This window comes from Chiloscyllium plagiosum, chromosome 14 (genome assembly GCF_004010195.1).
Source record: "Chiloscyllium plagiosum isolate BGI_BamShark_2017 chromosome 14, ASM401019v2, whole genome shotgun sequence".
Lineage (NCBI taxonomy): Eukaryota > Metazoa > Chordata > Chondrichthyes > Orectolobiformes > Hemiscylliidae > Chiloscyllium > Chiloscyllium plagiosum.
This window is the reverse complement of record NC_057723.1, coordinates 77,095,670-77,116,627: the sequence shown is the minus strand read 5'-3', so window position 1 is coordinate 77,116,627 and position 20,958 is coordinate 77,095,670. Positions and strand designations below refer to the sequence as shown.

The following is a 20,958-nucleotide window of genomic DNA, read 5'->3' as shown; positions in this document are numbered from 1 at the left end:
TAGTGTGGCCACACTTGGAATATTGTGTATTGTTCTGGTTGCCATATTTCGGGAAGGATGTGGAAGAATTGGAAAAGGTGCAGAGGAGATTTACTAGGGTGTTGCCTGGTCTGGAGGGAAGGTCTTATGAGGAAAGGCTGAGAGACTTGGGTCTGTTCTTATTGGAGAGAAGAAGGCTAAGAGGGGATTTGATAGAGACATACAAGATGATCAGAGGATTAGATAGGGTGGACAGTGAAAGTCTCTTTCCTAGGATGATGACATCAGCTTGTACGAGGAGGCATAACTACAAATTGAGGGGTGATTACAAATTGTCTGTAGTCTTGCATTTGTGATGCTGGAGATTTCACAAAAATGGATTCTCTGCAGTCTATCTCTAGCTGTGTCTGGTATCTAATGCTATCAAGAAAGATGTACCCATATTGACAATGAATAATAACCATGCATTACTCTGTAGTGTTGGCTATTTCATGAGCATGGCTGTATACTACTGGACATACTTGTACCACTTTATTGTTTTTCACAAACGAATGCATAAAAATAATGAGCAATATTCTTATTACTTTTAATTCTACATCCAAGTCTTATTTTTCTATTAGCCTGAATGGCTTTCTTTCTTTCTTTCCTGGTAGTCCTTTCGTGTTTTAATTCTTAAAAACAACTGATTCTATCAATAGAAATGTAAATGTTTCAGTATCTATATTGGCACCAAAATAAAGAAATTTTTAAATCATTTTCTGCTAGCAACAAGTCTGACAATGTTTCCCTTTAAAAATGGTTGTTTCCATGAACTTTGACGAATTTTCAAAAAAGGCCAAGGCATTCACCTAATTATAATTAAATGCATAACATCTTTTGTTGTCTGAGGAGTCAAAACAAAACAGGTATTGTGCAAAGATTTTTGTCATTCTACTATTTCCAAATGAGAAGTGTACAAGTGTCACTGAATTGTCCTTTTTTTTAATGGTTGTCATCCTATACCAACCATACAGAATGATACTCAGCCAGACTCTGCAGATGAAAATGACTTAGATCTGTTTTTATCAACATCAAGGAAATCACAAGTGGAACGTGGTGGAGGGGCTGCAAAGAAAGAAAATGTCTGCCAGGTATGATATGTAAAATTTGCTGATAGTGGTTTATGCTGTTGCTTACATCTTAGCTCAGTTGGTGGTTCATTGTGTATGGGACAGAAGGTTAGAGATTTCAGTCCCACTTTTGAGGCTTGAGACAAAAATCTAGACTGATGCTAAAATGCAGCACTGAGGACATATGTTACAAATGTTGCTGAACAAAGAGACCTTAGAATGCAGGTTCATAATTCCTTGAAAGTAAAGTCACAGGTCATTAGGATAGCGAAGAAGGTGTTTAATATGCTTTCCTTTATTGGTCAGAGCATTGACTATAGGAGTTGGGAGGTCATGTTGCGGCTATTGGTTAGGCCACTTTTGGAATATTGCATGCAATTCTGGTCTCCTTCCTATCTAAAGGATGTTGTGAAACTTGAAAGGGTTCAGAAAAGATATACAAGAATATTGCCAGGGTTGGAGGATTTGAGCTAAAGGGGGAGGCTGAATAGGCTGGGTCTGTTTTCCCTGGAGCATCGGAGGCTGAGCAGTGACCTTTATAAAATCATGAGGGACATGGATAGGATAAATAGACAAGATCTTTGCCCTGGATTAGGGGAATCGAGAACTAGAAGGCATAGGTTTAGGGTGAGAGGAGAAAGATATAAAAGGGACCTAAGGGGCAACGTTTTCATGAAAAGGGTGTTGAGTCAATGGAATGACTCTGCATCTGCAGACCTCACTTTCTCCCTGTTGAGTCAATGGAATGAGCTGCCAGAGGAAGTGGTGGAGGCTGGTAAAATTACATCTTTTAAAAGGCATCTGGATGCGTATATGAATAGGAAGGGTTTAGAGGGATATGGGCCAAGTGCTAGCAAATGGGACTAGATTAGTTTAGGAATCTGGTTGTCATGGTCGAGTTGAACCGAAGGGTCTGTTTCCATGCTGTACATCTCTATGACTCTAATCAGAGATGCTACATTCTGTATAAAACATTAAACCAAGGCCCCTGTTGTCTATCTCAGGTGGCTTAACAGATCCTTCAGCACCAATTCAGAGAAGACTTTTTGTAAGCTAATGAACCACCTAACAAAATCAGAATATTGTTCCCCTTTGAAAAGAATGATCTCTGCAAATGTGATTTGGTTACTCTAATGAAAATCTGTTGAATAGCTTGATAAACTACAGTAAAGACTGTGATGCTACTTCAGTTAATAATTAATGAAAGTTTGTTTTAGCAGCTTTGTATTAACTATGATAAAATGAAATTAATAGACAATGGTAAGGAAAAATTTCATTCATCTTTTTAAATGCTGCCATTACCACCGCATAAATCATGTTGGCATTGTAAGTAGACATCCTCTATTAATGGATTGCATATTAAAACTCACAACCAGCTAATTAGTAACAGCATCTGCTCTCTGCCATCATGTGATACTGCAAAATGAACAGAAGCCGACACTGAGATTACAATGACTGCAAGCCCAATAGGCATTCTTGCACTGCTGAAGGGCTATCAGATGCTAATTAAACATACAAATGGTGGACCTTCTGTATCCCTACAGCTCAACAGTTCGCTAGGCAAATATCCATTCTGTAAACTAGGTATGTACTAAATTGTAAGGAGCAACCAATTTAGTCAAGCTGGAAGTGCCAGATACTGGAGACAAACATGAAACATGTCCATCACTGGCTGTGTAAAACAGAACAAAATGAATTCACTTTTAACCTAATTTGTACTATGCTGTACATCCGTGGTGTAGAAAATAAATGTCAGTTGTCTGAAATTCTGCGAAGTAACTCCTAAAATGTGTGATTGGATGATCTCTACGGCATAAGAAAATTGAGATTGTACTTCAGCTGAGGTGATTGAAAAGATTTTCCGGTCAGGAAGTGTGCTGTCATTTTTCTCATCTCTTTCTTTCTATCTGTAGAATATTGAAGGTTGTTGCCATAAAACTCCAAATCTAGCAAAGGCTGGCAGATGCAGAACAACTTGGGATTTTCCTGGTCCGTGTACCTTGGTCTGTCAATACATGATGCATTTACCAATGAGTTAATTCGATAGGTAGTTTCAAACCAACTGAAGTTAAACCTAAAAACCTAGTTGAATCAAGAATTTCCATTATCAGTCTATTGCCTCCAAAGTAAGCACTGGAGGAGCTCTTTGCAAAATTGGTCAATATATAAATTTCTGTTGTTTGCTTAATCAACTTGGCAATATTCTCCCTTTAACATAGTGATGTCCTATACCTTTAGAATTGGTCATTATCTCAGTTTGATATTTACGAGTAAAATATGTGAATTGGAACTATTTACATATTGATTACTGCCTCATTTACTTTCAAACAACTATTTGAGAGAAAAATAGGAGCTGTGCAGCAAGTGAATCAGTATCTACAAGAGACCAACAGGATAAAGAGGAGAATCGACGTTTCGGGCATAAGCCCTTCTTCAGGAATGAGGAAAGTGTGTCCAGCAGGCTAAGATAAAAGGTAGGAAGGAGGGACTTGGGGGAGGGGCGTTGGAAATGCGATAGGTGGAAGGAGGTCAAGGTGAGGGTGATAGGCCGGAGTGGGGTGGGGACGGAGAGGTCAGGAAGAAGGTTGCAGGTTAGGAAGGCGGTGCTGAGTTCGAGGGATTTGACTGAGACAAGGTGGGGGGAGGGGAGGTGTTCTCTGAAACGTTCTGCAAGTAGGCAGCCTGTCTCCCCAATATAGAGGAGGCCACATCTTGTGGTTGGAGGGTTCCTAGGCGGAAGATGAGGCGCTCTTCCTCCAACCGTCGTGTTGCTATGGTCTGACGATGGAGGAGTCCAAAGACCTGCATGTCCTTGGTGGAGTGGGAGGGGGAGTTGAAGTGTTGAGCCACGGGGTGGTTGGGTTGGTTGGTCCGGGTGTCCCAGAGGTGTTCTCTGAAACGTTCCGCAAGTAGGGAGTCACGGAGGGAGTGGTCTTTTCGGAACGCTGATAGGGGAGGGAAATATATCCCTGGTGGTGGGGTCCGTTTGGAGGTGGCGGAAATGATGGCGGATGATATGCTGTACATGAAGGTTGGTGGGGTGGTAGGTGAGGACCAGTGGGATTCTGTCCTGGTGGCGGTTGGAAGGGCGGGGCTCAAGGGCGGAGGAGCGGGAAGTGGAGGAGATGCGGTGGAGGGCATTGTCGATCACGTCTGGGAAAAATTGCAGTCTTTGAAGAAGAAGGCCATCTGGGTTGTACGGTATTGGAACTGGTCTTCCTGGGAGCAGATGCGGCAGAGATGAAGGAATTGGGAATACGGGATGGCGTTTTTACAGGGGCCCACCCTGCCCCCTGTAAAAACGCCATCCCATATTCCCAATTCCTTCGTCTCCGCCGCATCTGCTCCCAGGAGGACCAGTTCCAATACCGTACTTCAAAGACCGCAATTTCCCCCCAGACGTGGTCGACTCAGCCTTCCTAATCTGCAATCTTCCTCCTGACCTCTCCGCCCCCACCCCAATCCGGCCTATCACCCTCACCTTGACCTCCTTCCACCTATCGCATTTCCAACGCCCCTCCCCCAAGTCCCTCCTCCCTACCTTTTATCTTAGCCTGCTGGACACACTTTCCTCATTCCTGAAGAAGAGCTTATGCCCGAAACGTCGATTCTCCTGTTCCTTGGATGCTGCCTGACCTGCTGCGCTTTTCCAGCAACACATTTTCAGCTCTGATCTCCAGCATCTGCATTCCTCACTTTCTCCACCAACAGGATAAAGTATCATGAAAGAATTTTGTACTTTGTTCTGGTCCTGGACCAAACTAACAAGTTTGTTACAGTTTGGCTAGGGACAAGTAATTTTTATTTTAGATCCAAAGGACACACTAAGAGAATAAGTCCACAACATTCCATGGTTCCAAATGAAAAACAATAAACTCCACTATACAAGGTTAGGAGAGTAATGCAACCTATATAATACGTATATTTTAACATCCAGAATTAACATGTGGTAAACATAGGTAGTAGACTGTGACAGACTACCACACAGAGACAAATCCACAGATTTCTCAGCAATTTCCCTAGACGTTCATGACATGGTGGGTAATTAGACTCATTAAACCTCACAACATACTACAATTCTCCACTTTTGATGATCTGGCCTTGATCATCCTCTCCAAAGCTGCACCATCGTGGACTCTCTCAACGGCTGCTTCCGTCCTGGTTGATCCTTTCTTGGCTCTGTGCTCCCTGCGCTCCAAACACTGCATTAACAAGTATAACTCTTCACTAACAGCTAGACTCACCGAGACAATCTTGCCCCTGGAACGCTTTAGCTAAGTTCTGATATTGCTCTGTTATGTAAAGCAAATGCTGCTTGTGAGCTTGTCAACCCCTACATTCTTGTCTGTATTCTGTTACTATTTAGCTGATTAGAATCCATCTTGGTTTCTTTGAAATATGCATACCTATGTCATGCAAGATGAGGTGATTCTGTTGAGTTACCTTTTTAAGTTTTCACAAACTCAATGGTTCCATCTACTTCTGAATCAAGTTGTGAGCTGGATTTTTTTCTTGAACAGAAGGGAGGCTGTTCCTTGTGCTTTTGCTAACTATAAGATAAAAATTTATTAGAAAATCCAAAACAGTTCAGTCCCTTGCTCTGTCCATATCATCTGCTTCAAATGTTTCATCAACATTTTTCTTAAAAGTTGCGATGATGTTGTATATCTATTATTCCCATTATTGTTCAATGCTCTGATTATATCTTTATACCTCTTACCTCAGTTTATTGAGTTTGCTTTTTGAACTGATTGTTCTCCAAAACACAAATTAAAGCTACTAGCACAGAACACATTTTCCATCTTCAGGCTTTGTGTGCTCTTCATGTACTCCATTCACTAGTTGGAAGTTTTATATTTGATTTTCTAGTTTTCTTTTTGCCTTTTGGACTACTCTGTTCTTTTGGATTAAGGATAAAAATAAAAACTTGCCCTTATATATTTGTTTTGCACCTGTAGGTAACCTAGAGTGCTTACAGCCAATGAAATGATTTTGAAGAACAGCCATTGGTGCAGTGTAGGAAGATAAGCCAATTTATGCATAGCAAGCTCCCATGTTCCTCTAAAAACACGACTGGACTCCAACGTAGTATCTTTTGTGACTGCATAAAAAGTTGCTTAAGCTCAACCTAAAATCATTTGAGTTTAGTTGGTCTTATGGTTGATGTATTAAAAATCCCCCAAAAATACAACAGAGTTCAAACGAAGCTACTACTTTTAGTGAGTAAAAGAGCGCAGTCTCAACATTAGAGCTCAGCCATTCAGCATTGAAATCATGAAACATTTTTCTCTCAAATATTCATGAAAAAGTGGATTTCTACCTCTAAACACTATGGAAACAGAATCAAATGTAATTTTTAATTCTGAAATAACTTCAATGACTGCATACTAAGCCTTGATTGCTGTGACTGTGCTCTGCCACCCTGCCTTCAAGATTAAAAACTCCTTTTTGAGTCATGGTTGGACATTTTTCTCGAGCTTCAACAATGTTCCCAATCTTGTGTGTAATCACCCCAATTTTTTGTATTCTTCCCTTGGGTAAAGTTATTCATCAGGCCAACTTTCTCGCCTGAAACAATCCTGTGACTTTGTCCATCATCCTTCCCTGGAACTGTGCATCTCACTTGTGTTTTCCTCAGGTGTCATTTCTGTTGGTCATAGTTCTTCTGCTGGTACCATGTCTGCTTCTGTTCACTGCTAACTCCTGTGGTCACTACGCAAGTTTGTGGAACTACGGGACCAGCCTGTGTAGGTTCATAGTTGACTCTTCACTCTTCAGTCCTCTGAGAGCCTTGAATCTTATTCACTAGTGAACTCACTGACACAGTTCTGCCTGAATGGGTTCTGCTGCTGCATTACTGTCTCCAAATATTTATACTTTCATAGATGTTCCAAGTTTATTTATTCTGTCTACAACTTAGCTTCAATCCAAAATGTTGTGGTGGTAGAGGCAGAAACCCTGATAACATTTAAAAACTAGTAAGATGTGCACTTACGATGCCAAGGCATTCAAGGCTATGGGCCAAGTGCTGAAAAATGGGATGTCAAAGTTAGGTGCTTGCTTTTAACTGGAACAGACCCGGAGGGCTGAAGGGCCTTTTTTCTGCACATAGATCTCTATGACTCTGATTGTGACAAACGCAGGACCCCAGTTTTAGCTTTGAGTTGTTTGTATTGTTTTTCTTATTCTTTCTCAAGACAAACAAGAGCAGAACTTATACAATTATTGGGGCCCTAGGTAGTGTTGTAGAACAGAAAAACCTTGGGGTTCAGATACATAATTCTTTGAAATTTGCATCACAGATGAATAGGGTGGTTGAGAAGGCGTTTAGCACGTTTGCCTTCATTGCTCAGACCACTGAGTATAGGAGTTGGGTTGTCATTATTGAGGTTGTACAGGATGTTAGTGAGACCTCTTCTGGAGTACTGTGCCCAATTCTGGTCGCCCTGTTATAGGAAAAGTATTATTAAACTGGAGATAGTAAGGACTGCAGATGCTGGAAGTCAGAGTCAATAAAATGTGAAGCTGGAAAGGTGAAGCAGGTCAGTCAGCAGGAAAGTGGACGTTTTGGGTCAGGACCCTTCGTCAGGACTGGGAAGGGGTAGGGAACCTGAGGAATGAATAGAGGGGGTGGGGTGGGGCTAGATGAAATGTAGTTGGGATGGTGACAGGTGGTGGCAGGTAAGGGGTTATTGTGATTGGACTGTGGAAGGGGCGGTGTGGATAGGTGAGAAGGAAGATGAACAGGTTAAGTCAGGTCAAGGAAGCGGGGAGGAGAGGAAGTGCTGGACATGGGTTAAGGTTGTGGTGAGGAGATTTTAAAGTTGGTGAACTCTATGTCGAAGCCATTGGGCTGTAAGCTCCAGAGGCAGAATGTACGATGTTGTTCCTCCAGTTTGTGTTTGGTTTAACTTTGACAGTGGAGGAGGCCCAGGATTGACATTTCGCCAAGGGAGTGGGAGGAGGAGTTGAAATGGCTGGTAACCAGAAGGTGGTGTTGATTGGAGCATACAGAGCACAGATGCTCCAGGAACTGGTCCCTGAGTCTGCAGTTGGTCTCTCTGACATGAAAACATTAGAGCAACAGATGCAATGGAAGAAGTGCAGGTGAATCTCTGCTGACTTTGGAATGATTGTGACCTTGGATGGAGGTGAGAGGGAAGGTGTAGGGGCAGGTTTTGCACTTGCAGGGAAAGGTGCCAGGTAAGGAGTGTGGAACTGACGAGGGAGTCGCAGAGTGAACGGTCCCTATGGAAAGCAGATGGGGTGGGGAAGGAAATATCGTTTTGGTGGGGTCTGACTGCAGGTGGCAAAAATGGTGGAGGATGATGCATTGGATTTGGAGATTGGTGGGGTGATATGTGAGAATGGAGTGGGAGCTCTCTCCTTATTGTTTTTGGGGGTGGGGGTGGGGGTTTGAGGTCAGAGGTGCGGGGAATGGGGGAGATGAGATTGAGGCCATTATTAATCACGGGAGAGGGGAGATTATGGTCCTTGAAGCAGGAGGACATCTTGGATGTCCTGGAGTGGAATCTGTCATCCTGGGAGCAGTTACGGCGGAGGCAGAGGATTTGGGAGCATGGGATTGCATTTTTTGCAGGAGCACGGATGAGAGGAGGTCTAGTCAAGGTAGCTGTGGGAGTCGGTGGGTTTGAAATAGATGTCAATGCTGAGTAGGTTACCGGAGATGTAGACCGAGAGGTCCAGGAAGGGTAGGGCGATGTCAGAGATGATCCAAATGAATTTGAGGTCAGGGTGGAAGGTTTAGGTGAAGTTGATGAACTGTTAGAGCTCCTCGTGTAGTGGAGGGAAAGTTGAGGGACAGTGCCAGTGTAGCTGTGGAAGAAGTTCCATGTACCCTACAAAGAGACAGGTATAGCTCAGACCCATGTGGGTGCCCATAGCCACCCCTTTGGTTTGTAGGAAGTGGAAGGAATCAAAGGAAAAAGTGTGAGGGTGAGGACCAGTTTTTAAACTGGAGAGGGTTCAGGAAAGATTTGCCTGGATGTTGTCAGGAATGGAAGGTTTGAGTCATAAAAATGCCTGGATAGGCCAGGACGCTTTTCACTATAGTGTAGCAGTTGAGGGGTGACCTTATCGAGGTTTATAAAATTGTGAGAGTCATAGATAAGGTGAATAGCAAAGGTATTTTTTTCAAGGTAGAGAAGTTCAAATCTAGGAGGCATATTTTTTAAGATGAGAGGAGAAAAATTTAAAAAGGACATATAGGCCAACTTTTTCTGCACAGTGTTTAGTGTGTGGATTGAACTGGGGAAGGAAGTGGTGGATGCAGGTACAGTTCCAATATTTAAAAGAAATTTGTACATGTACATGAATGAGAAAGGTTTAGAAGGATATGGGCATAATGCAGGCAGGTCGGACTAGTTTAGCTTGGGAACGTGGTCGGTGTGGACTAGTTGGACCGAAGGGTTTGTTTCCATGCTGTATGACTCTTGCGTGTTGCTGGTTAGGCCAGCATTTATTTCCTATCTGTAAATGTTCTAGAGAAGTTGGTGGTGAATCACAGCCAAGAATCTCTGCAATTTGTTATAGTGTCTGTACACCCAAATGCTGTTGGGAAGGAAGTTCCAGGACTTTGACCCCTGTACAGTGTTCTCATTTAATTTGCTATATCTGTGTTATCTAGGTTCCTCTATCCATTTATGTGTACATTTTGGAACATCATGACTGCTTCTGTCAATAATCCTAAAACCCCCTGCCCTGCAGTCCACCCTCATCCAGTGTTCCCTGTAATTTCTGTTTGTTGTGCTTGTCTGACTTGTTACAATGTGTAATCTCTTTAAATTTGATGCATATCCACTCTTGCATGCATCTTATAGTGAAGATTTCATGTGCCAGGGTGTTCTCTGTGGGGTACAATTCTAATTATTGTATAACAGTGCACGTGCACAGCTAAAAGTGAACGTGAAGATTGTAATAAGCTCATCAAGATTATTTACCAAACAATATCAATTCCTTACCCCTCCACTTTCCCTTGTTCTCCTTTTGAAAATGTCTCTCTTTCCCTCTCTTTCCCATGCTTGCCCTCCTTTCTTCTCAGTCTTTTCCTTCCAACATCCAACTGCATCCACCCTGAATTCTTGAACATCAACATTCTCTGAGTTACCATTAATCAGAAACTTAACTAGCCCAGCTATATAAATACTGTGACTGCATGAGAGGTCAGAAGCAGGAAACTCTGCAATTTATAACTCAGCCCCACCTCCCCAAAATCTATTAACCATCTACAAGGCCACAAGTCAAGAGTTTAATGGAATGCACTGCACTTGCCTAAATGAGGTATTTTAGATTTAGTAATGTGTAGTGAGGGGGGGATTAATAGTTGAGGATCCTTTTGTGGGGGGCATTCGCATGGTCCCCACAATGAGAGTTTCAAACTCATTTGGAGGAAAGTACAACTTGGGTCTCAAACCAATGTCTTTAACTTAAATAAGAATAATGATAGAGGTCTTCCATTATTGAGAAGATTTTTCATGATATAGGGAATTTCGAATAGGGGACATAATGACACACATTTGAAACTGAGATGTGAAGGAATTCTTCTCACGGGGGTAGTGTATGGCTAGAGGCTAGATCACTGAAAGATTCGAGCAGATTTTTAAAATAGTGAGGAGTTAAGGTCTACGAGGAGCTGGCATAAAGAAGAGTTGAGATCAGGATCAGATCAGAGGAGAAAGTGAGGACTGCAGATGCTGAAAATCAGAGTCAAGAATGTGATCAAGATTCCTGATGAAGGGCTCTTGCACGAAACACCGATTCACCGTCTCCTCAGATGCTGCCTGACCTGTGCTTTTCCAGCACCACGTTCTCGATCAGGATCAGATCAGCCATGATTTTATGGAATGGGGCCATGTGAGGGGTTAAATTACCTGTTCCTGCTCCTTTATGTTGTTATGCCCTAAACTATACCCTGCATTGTTCCATATCACCGTAGCTTTGCTGTTGCTGGGACAGAAACCTGGATCTTGATCTCTAACAGTATTGTGGATGTACCATCTCAAACTTGCTAGATCTTCCTACTTTTGCGTCTTCAGTCAATTTTGTAACCTTGCATTTTCTGCCAAGTCCAAATTATATCTAAACAAAATTTGGCCAGCATTATCGGGGATGCATTATTTCAACCCCTTTCTTATCCAGCATGTTGGAATTTTAAATAACTAAGCAGCTTTGACTTGAAGCTATTTACTTAAAAATGTAATGGTGGAACATTTGTTTTGATTAAAAGGTATTTAAGCAACAGTAGAACATTCTGATTTTTTTAAACTTTGTTCCCCTTTAAAGCACCAAACAAGGATCGGAATTATTGACTTTTCAACTGGATTATATTTTGCTGGTTACAAATAGCGACAATCCATTGTCTTTTCAGAATGGTATCTTCAACAGTTTGCTTTCTTCCCTCTATTCTAAAGCTGTGTGAGAAAACTGGGGAGTTACTGCTATGCGAAGGACAATGCTGTGGCGCCTTCCATTTAAAGTGCCTAGGTTTAACCAAAATGCCCGAAGGGAAATTCACGTGCAGAGAATGTACCACAGGTAAAATTTGTACTGATACTACAATGATATGTTGTATTATATTTTCATAGCAATTTAAAATACATTGATGTTAAACTGTAAATGGTGTGCTAAATTCTCTCTACCTCCCTTCCTAAGGCTGAAACTCATTTCTTAAGGAAAAAAGAAGGCTCAGAGTTTACCTAATAGCAGTCTTTAAAATGATAAGAGTTTGTTTGGGTAGCTATAGAACTTCAACCTATAGATAGTTTGAAACTAGGAGCCTTAATGATTGTAAAGTCACTAATTAATCCAATAAAGAGTTCAGGAAAAGTTTTTACACACAGTTTGTAGCTTGCTACCATGAAGAACATAGAACATAGAAAAATACAGCGCAGTACAGGCCCTTTGGCCCTCGATGTTGCACTGATCCAAGCCCACCTAACCTACACTAGCCCACTATCCTCCATATGCCTATCCAATGCCCGTTTAAATGCCCATAAAGAGGGAGAATCCACCACTGCTACTGGCAGGACATTCCATGAACTCACGACTCGCTGAGTAAAGAAATGAGACTCATTGCACGGTTTATATGCACACACAAACGAACAAGCAACTAACTTAGGTTGTATAGCGACTCCTGCTTCTTTACAGATGCACAATGTTCTTCATCCTTAAACTCCAAGATCTATCCCATTCCCATTGATGCAAATGTTAAGGACAGATTGAAAGTAATTGGCTGAAGAAATGAGAGTGATATGAGCAAAAATGGTTTCATGCAGCAATTGGTCAGGAGCTGGAATGAGTGGCCTCAGAGTAGGGCAGAGTGCATTCAATTCAAGCATTCAAGACGAAATGGGATTGGTCTCTGAAAGGACAGTAAGTGAAAGGCTACATGGCAAAAGCTGGGCATGGCAGGGGGTGAATAGCTCCCCAACACAGACACGTCAGACTAAGTAGCCACCTCCTGTGCTCCAACCATTGTGTGATTCAGTGATAAGTTATATGACTAGTCTTAGTGGAAATAAAGTGATTTATTTCACACTGTTTCTTCATCATTGGCTACACTCTTCACAAATACTATGACATTTGACTTCTCTCTTTTTCTCTGAAAATGCAACATCTATTCTGAAGCACTTCGCAACAGCCTGCACTACTATAGCGAGGAAAATGTTCCATATCTCTATGCTATATGATTAGTCATAAAGTAGCCTACCATGGGGAACCTTATCAAATGCCTTACTAAAATCCATATACACATCTACCGCTTTACCGTCGTCTACCTCCTTAGTCACCTGCTCAAAGAATTCAATAAGGTTTGTGAGGCACGACCTGCCCTTCACAAAACCATGCTGACCATCCTTGATCACGTTATTCCTATCCAGATGTTCATAAATCCTATCCTTTACAATTCTCTCTAAGACTTTGCCCACAACAGAAGTGAGACTCACCGGCCTATAGTTGCTAGGGTTATCCCTACTCTCCTTCTTGAACAAGGGAACCACATTTGCTATCCTCCAGTCTACTGGCACTATTCCTGTAGACAACGAGGACATAACAATCAAGGCCAATGGCTCTGCAATCTCCTCCCTTGCTTCCCAGAGAATCCTAGGATAAAATGCCATCAGGCCCAGGGGACTTATCTATTTTCACCCTTTCCAGAATTTCCAACACCTCTTCCCTACATACCTCAAAGCCATCCATTCTAATTAATTGTGACTCAATATTCACATCGGCAACAATGTCCTGTTCCTGAGTGAATACTGACGAAAAGTATTCATTCAGTGTCTCCCCAATCTCTTTAGCCTCCACACGCAACTTCCCACTACTATCCTTGACTGGACCTATTCCTACCCTAAAAGAGTACTTGAGACAAATAGTGTGGATTTATTTAAAGAGAAGTTGGATGAGCATTTAAGAGAGAAAGGAATAGAAAGTTATGCTGATAGGTGGAAAGTGATTCGTGTCAAGTATAAAGACCAGCCTGAACCATTTGATCCATTTCTGTGCTGTACTTTGTTTGTAATTCTGTGCATTATCTGTAAAGAGATTGGCATGCGCTGTTTATTTACCAATTAAGCATAAAATACCCATCCTGAACAATGTTTTATTTCTGAGCTCCTCTCCTGTATTGTGTTAATACTATAGAATTCCTTTAACAATCTTCCCACCCCTCCTAAAGTTCAGCAGTCCTATGGCAAATCCTAAGACAAATGAACAGAAGCAGACCATTCAACGCATGAGTCTGCTCCATCATAGCTGATCTGATAATTGTCAATTTCACTTTCCTGCTTTTTCTCTATAATCCTTAATTCCATTACTGATTAATACTCAAGGCTGAGGTAGACAGATTATGCTTAACCTCCCAGCTTCCACAACCTTTTGTGGTAGAGAATCCCCAAGTTCAACACCTTTTGAGAAGAGAAAATCTTCCTCATTTCTGTCTTAGAAGGGCAACTCCTTTTTTTTTGAGACTATGCCCTCTAATCCTAGATTCGCCCAGAACCTTTCCGCCGCATTTACTCTGTCAAGTCACATAATAATCTTGTGTATTTCATTAAAGTGACCTTTCATTCTGCTAAACTCCAATTTGTACAAGTCCAACCTACACAACCTCTCCTCATAAGACAATCCCTCCATACTCTGATCTGCTGAGTGAACCATCATAGAATTTCCTGCAATGTCAGCATACCTATCCTTAGATAAAGGGCCTAAAACTGTTCATAGCTGAAAATGTGTTGCTAGAAAAGCACAGCAGGTCAGGCAGCATCCAGGGAACAGGAGAATCGACGTTTCGGGCATAAGCCCGAAACGTCGATTCTCCTGTTCCCTGGATGCTGCCTGACCTGCTGCACTTTTCTAGCAACACATTTTCAGCTCTGATCTCCAGCATCTGCAGTCCTCACTTTCTCCTAAAACTGTTCATAGTAATCCTGTTGTGTTTTGACAATTGCCTTGTGTAGTTTTATCAAGACTTCCCTATTTTTATCAAACCAAACAGAAATTGCTGGAGAAACGCAGCAAATCTGGCAGCATCTGTGGACAAAAAAAAAGTTGACCTTTCTTCAGAACTACAACTTCATGAGCTCTTATTATGTAACTTAACATGTCATCAGATGCCTTCTGGAAATCCAGAAATGTTATATCCACTGCTTCTCCTTTACTTATCCTATTTGTTACTTCCTTAAAAATCCCAATAAATTTGTCAGGCATCATTTCCCCTCCATGACGCCATGTGACTTCAGTTGGTCATATTCTGTTTTTCTAAATGTTCTGCTATTTACAATGTTTATTATAAACTCTTAACAGTTTCGCAATGAGAGATGTCAAGTTAGTAGGCCTGTAGTTACCTATGTTTCTGTCTCCCTTTTTTAAATAAAGCTGCTATATTGGCATTTTTCTAGTCTTCTGGGACTTTATCAGAAGCTAAGGACTGTTGAAAGATTGCTACCAGTACATCCACTATCTCTCTAGCTACTTATTTTAACATTCTAGGATGCATCCCACCTGGTGCAGGGGATGTATTGCTGGATAGGCAAATTCTCACGGCACTGGAATTATAAAATAGTTGTCTTTGTTCATGATGAACACAAAGACTCCTTAAAGCTTCAGAAGGGAGGAAAAAGAAGTTTAAAATAGGTTAGCTGTTAAGTTTGCATATGGAGCTATTTATACTGAAATTTGCTAGAAGTATAACAGTCATTGTCAACTGTAATCTACTTGATGTTGCACAAAGCTATTATACTCCAAATCTCCAAACTCTAACTATTCAAATAAATAGCATATATTGAGAGGTGAGGATTCAATAATAGCACCAGAACCATTTATTATTGGTTTATCAGAATCCACAAAGGTGAAGTCAGAGTTAGGTGGCGCAAAAAGAAGGGAATGTTTTTAATATGCTGAGTCAAAAAAAAATCCTCATGACTATTGCAATATATGAATTTATGACATTGGAGGACTATTAAATGATATCTGTAAAAATGGGTATCATTGATAGGAACTACTTTGCAGCTAAGAAATTAGATACAGTTGATTAGATACAGTTTGTGGTAGGAATAATAACCTAAATACATAGGATGATAATTAATATAATATATATAATGTGGTCAAGGAGTGGGTAAAGAAGCACAAGTAGTTTTGTGTAGGGCCATAACATGATTAGATTAGATTTCCTATAGTGTGGAAACAGGTCATTTGGCCCAACAAGTCCACACTGACCCTCCAAAGAGTAACCCACCCAAACCTATTTCACTACATTTACCCCTGACGAATGCACCTCGCACTATGAGCAATTTAGCATGGCAATTCACCTGACTTGCACATCTTTAGATTGTGGGAGGAAACCGGAGCACCTGGAGGAAACCCACGGAGAAACTCAACACAGACAGTCGCCAGAGGTGGGAATTGAACCCAGGTCCCTGGCGCTATGCGGCAGCAGTGCTGCCCAATGGGACCTTCAAAGGTGAAACTTACGTTATTGGCTAGTTATAATGCCTGGTCACTATCATATCGGCATAAGTACCACAGTCACTATGATATCTATATTAATACGACAGTGTATTTTTCTGACATGTAATGTTGTCTCTTTTGCACAAATACAGTCTTATTGTCATGTACTAGAAAGGTCTTGACAAGGGTGGAGCCATTTAAAATTAAATTTGAAGAACACAGGTAATATGTACAAGTGTTAAACTTGTATTGAGGCCTTATTTTGTGATATTAGAAAAGGAAGCACAAGAATATGGAAAAGCTTTGCCCTGATTGTGGTCAAAGTTGACTTGACAAATGAAGTTTCTGAGCATTTTAGTGAATTCTTTAAGTGTGATTGTGTTTCTCCAAATAAATCAACAAATTACCATATATTTTCAGGTGTTCATACTTGCTTTGTATGTAAAGAAAATGAGAAGGATGTGAAGCGATGTCTTATGCCACTATGTGGGAAGTTTTATCATATGGATTGCATTAAAAAATACCCTACCACTGTAATACAGAACAAAGGATTCCGGTGCTCACTCCACGTTTGTCTGTCTTGTTACGCTTGCAACCCTACTAATCCAAGAGCAAACAAAGGTACTGTATACAGAAAATATTCTTTACAGAAGAAAATGTTCAAAGCAAGTAAAGAAAGAAAACCACTTTCTCTGGGAGTTGTAATCAGTTCAATTGGAAATTGCTTTATTTCATTCCTTGTGAATTTCTAACTAGTCTGACTTTAAACTTCATAACTGCCTCTGTTAATTTTCTTTGATCAATGGTTATTCCCGAGTTCCCTAGAATTTTACACTATTGAATATTGTCCAGTAATACTCCTATGAATCATCTCTGGGACTCGACAACTACATTAATGACCCTAAATAAATGCCATACTATATTTGTCGTACTATCATATTATCCATAGAGTCGTACAGCATGGAAACATTCCCTTCGATCCAACCAGTCCATACCGAACATAATCCCAAACTAAACTAGTGCCACCTGCCTGCTCCTGGCCCATATCCCTCCAAACCTTTCTTACTGGTCTCCATAAATAAGTGTCTTTTAAGTGTTGCAACTGTGCCCACATCTGCCATTTCCTCAGGAAGTCCATTTCACACATGAACCACCCTCTGTGTAAAAAAAATTTCACCTCCTGTCTTTTTTTAAATCTCTCTCCACTTAGTGTAAAAAATATGCCCCTAGTCTTGAAATTCCCCCATCCTAGGCCAAAGACACCTACCATTAACCTTAGTGTAAATTGTTGGATTGTGTGAAAATTAATGTGAAAGTAACTTTCAATGTGTAATACAAGTCTCAAGTTTGAATAGACTAATCTGTAATGTAATTTAACATTGGTTGTTTCTGTTTGTATGTATTTATGTCTTTGTGTAATTAGGTCGAATGATGCGCTGTGTGCGGTGTCCTGTGGCTTATCATGCCAGCGATAATTGTTTGGCAGCAGGATGCGTGGTCCTGGCTTCAAACAGTATCATATGTACTAACCACTTCACTCCACGGAGGGGCTGCAGGCATCATGGTCATGTCAATGTCAGCTGGTGCTTTGTATGCTCAGAAGGTAAGGTAAAAGCTGCAAGTAACGGATTTGCACTTCCTTTTTCCTCAATATCTTTTGTACTCCTATTTAATTTATTTTCCTGAAGGTCCTGCAGCTTGTTTACAACAACCGTGCACAGATGGCTGTTATATTCCTTTATCTTCTGTTTAATAAGTTTTGCCTATTTTAGTGCATATGAACTATAAAACAGAGTTGGCATCTGCATTAAAATCATAGACAGAAGAATGTCCTAATACGTTAAGTACTCATGCACTAATATAGTAAATATTAGTTGCAGTCTCCTCCACTTAAAAAGGACAGTTATTTATGTAAACTAGAAAGGATGACTGTTATCCTTTTAAGACCATTTAAAAAAAAAGAGCAGGTGTAGGCCATTCGCTCTGTCAAGCCTGCTCCTAACAATCCACATATCCCCTCATCACATAATCCTTAATTCCCCTAATGATCAAGATTCTTCTTTATTTCAGCCTTAAATCTACACAAGGAGTTCGACCCCATAACTCTGTTGGGAACTCTGTTCCAAAGACACTCAACGCTATGGTAGAAGAAGTTCCTTCCCATCTCAGTGTTAAATTCGCCCCCATTTAATCTGAGACTATACCCTCGGATCCTTGACTCCGCTATGGGGGGGCAAACATCCTGTCAGCATTACCCTGTCAAGTCCCTTGAAGAATCCTATAATGTTTCAATGAGATCACCACTCTTTTTCAAAGTTCCAATGAGTAGAGTCCCAACCCGTTTAATCTTTTTGCCATAAGACATCCCCCCAAACCAGGATCATCCTAGTGAACCTTCTCCACTGAAATAATACATTTTCTTAAATAAGAGGATCAAAACTGCTCACAGTACTCCAGATGTAGTCTCACCAGCACCTTGCACAGTTGCAATAAGAATTGGCGAAACTGAAGATTAGAGTGGTGCTGGAAATGCACAGCAGTTCAGGCAGCATCCGAGGAGCAGGAAAATCGATGCTACGGGCAAGAGCCCTTCATTAGGAATGAGCCTGATTCCTAACGAAGGGCTCCTTCCCGAAACATTGATTTTCCTGCTCCTCGGATGCTGCCTGAACTGCTGTGCATTTCCAGCATCCCTGCAATAAGACTTCCCTACTCTATACTCTAACCTCCTTGAAATAAGGGCTAACATTCCATTAGCCTTCTTGATTACCTGCTGAAACTGTGTGCTAGCTTTGTGCTTCATGCACAAATAACCCCAAGTCCCTTTGTGTTGTAATTTTCTATATTTTTGTCCATTTAAATAATAGTGTTCTATTGTTCTTCCTTCCAAAGTGAACAGCTTAACATTTAACCACAAGATATACCATTTGATAACTTTTTGTCTACTTAATTAAAATATCAATATTGCTCTGTAAATGGTTTGTATCGCTCTCACAACCTGTCTTTCCACCTACTTTTGTATTGCCTATAAATTTGGCTACAGTATATACATATCCTTTAAGTCATTTCCCTCAAATTAGGTCGAGAACTGCCTCCCTTTTGCACTTCCTATGTAATTATTTAAAAAGCTCTAAAAGAGAGAAAATGCTGGAAAATCTCAGCAAGTCTGGCAGCATCTGTAAGGAAAGAAAAGAGCTGATGTTTCGAGTCTAACTGACCCTTTGTCAAAGCTGGGCTTTGTCAGATGCTGCCAGACTTGCTGAGACTTTCCAGCATTTTCTCTTTTTTGGTTTCAGATTCCAGCATCCGCAGTAATTTGCTTTTACTTAAAAAGCTCTACTGCGTATATTTTGAGAATTCCAGCCCTCCTAAGCCTTTCCAAGTGGAAAGCCCCTGTTTGTGTGAACTTATTATTTTTACACCTCTGAGATTTGTGTGTGTGTCTGTCCTAACTTTCCTTGACTGTACATTCCCAGTAGTGTGATTGCCCCCTTTTTGCTTTTAAGTTTTACCCATATGGCCATATTTGAGGAACTTTAAGATATTATCCCTACTAATTGAAGTAGACTCCTGGATCACTTCCTCCTTAACACACAGACCCAAAAGATTCTGCATCACTAGAATATTGAGCTGCCTATCCTGTCCCTCCCTCACATGTATTTGTGATAATATTGATACAATCAACACCCTCAACTCGTCTCACTTACTCACAAGATTCCTTGCATTAAAATAAACACAAGCCCAGCCTTGCAGTACACCCTTGTGCCTTAACTTGATTATAAATGTTCTATCTTCCAGATTGATTTGTTTTCTTTTCTATACTTGTCTGTGTTTCACCATCTGTTGTACTTCTACTCCCATTTCCCATATCCTTGTCAAAACCCCCACTAGCAAAATAAGCAAGTTTGGCATAGATAAGACCATGGGAACAGAAATTAGGTCATTTGGCCCATCAGATCTGCTCCGCCATTCGATCATGGCTGATAGAATTTTCCACTCCATTTTCCCGCTTTCTCCCCAAAACCTTTGTCCCCTTGGCAGTCGAGAACTTATCTATGACGGTCTTAAATATACTCAATAACCTGGCATCCACTGCCCTCTGTGCTAATAAATTTCATAGATTCACCACTCTCTGGCTAAAGCAGTTTCTCATATACTCCGTTCTAAAGGGTCTTCCCTTTCCTCTAAGGCTGTACCCTTCAGTCCTCATCTATCCTACCAATGGAAACACCTTCCTAATGCCCACTCTGTTCAGGCTGTTCAGTATTCTGCAAGTTTCAATCAGATTTCCCCCCCACACCCTTATCCTTCTAAACTCCATGTAGTATAGTCCCAGAGTTCACAAAAGTTCCTCATTTGGTACTCCCATTCTTGTTCCGGTCCAAACACACCCAAAAAATGGACTCTAATCCAAACATCTAGAGCACTCTATCCTGCACCTGTTTGTACAGCAGATGAACATGTGCTGATCTGCCCATTCCTCTACTCTATACAAGTAATGGCAGGTTTTTACAAGTTCCTGTGCACCAGTTATTTTTTTAAAATACCATTTGTTGGAACTTGTGTCTGTTATCTTGTGCCAGTTCAAATACTGTGGTGTTTGTAATTAGTACTTTTTAATGTTTTGGTCCCTTGATATTAATAGAGCAGTGATGATTATGGAGTATGTTACCGAATCCTTTTATTTTTAATTCTGCATGAGTCCAGATACCCAGAGTATTAGGAATAATAAAGAGGGTATTCTTATCATAAGACTGCACCACGTAATGAAGTTAGTGAGGATGAGAAAGGACTCCTGAAAATCAGAAAATGGCCCTCTAGAAAATCTCAAGAGGAACCCTCAGAGAGAAAAAATGAGTTTCACCTTCACTGTTGCTGGCTCTCCTGCCCCCACCTCCCCTGTACA

At 41.0% G+C, this 20,958-nt stretch overlaps 1 protein-coding gene across 1 annotated transcript in view; it reads left to right on the top strand.

Annotated features, from left to right (window-relative positions):
- LOC122556864 (histone-lysine N-methyltransferase NSD2-like) overlaps window positions 1-20,958 on the top strand; it is a 278,778-nt gene that overhangs the window by 171,743 nt on the left and 86,077 nt on the right. The window contains exons 12-15 of the mRNA XM_043704119.1: window positions 993-1,109; window positions 11,519-11,642; window positions 16,473-16,673; window positions 17,476-17,655. Coding sequence (XP_043560054.1) covers window positions 993-1,109; window positions 11,519-11,642; window positions 16,473-16,673; window positions 17,476-17,655 — 622 coding nt within the window. The remainder of the gene's footprint in view (window positions 1-992; window positions 1,110-11,518; window positions 11,643-16,472; window positions 16,674-17,475; window positions 17,656-20,958) is intronic.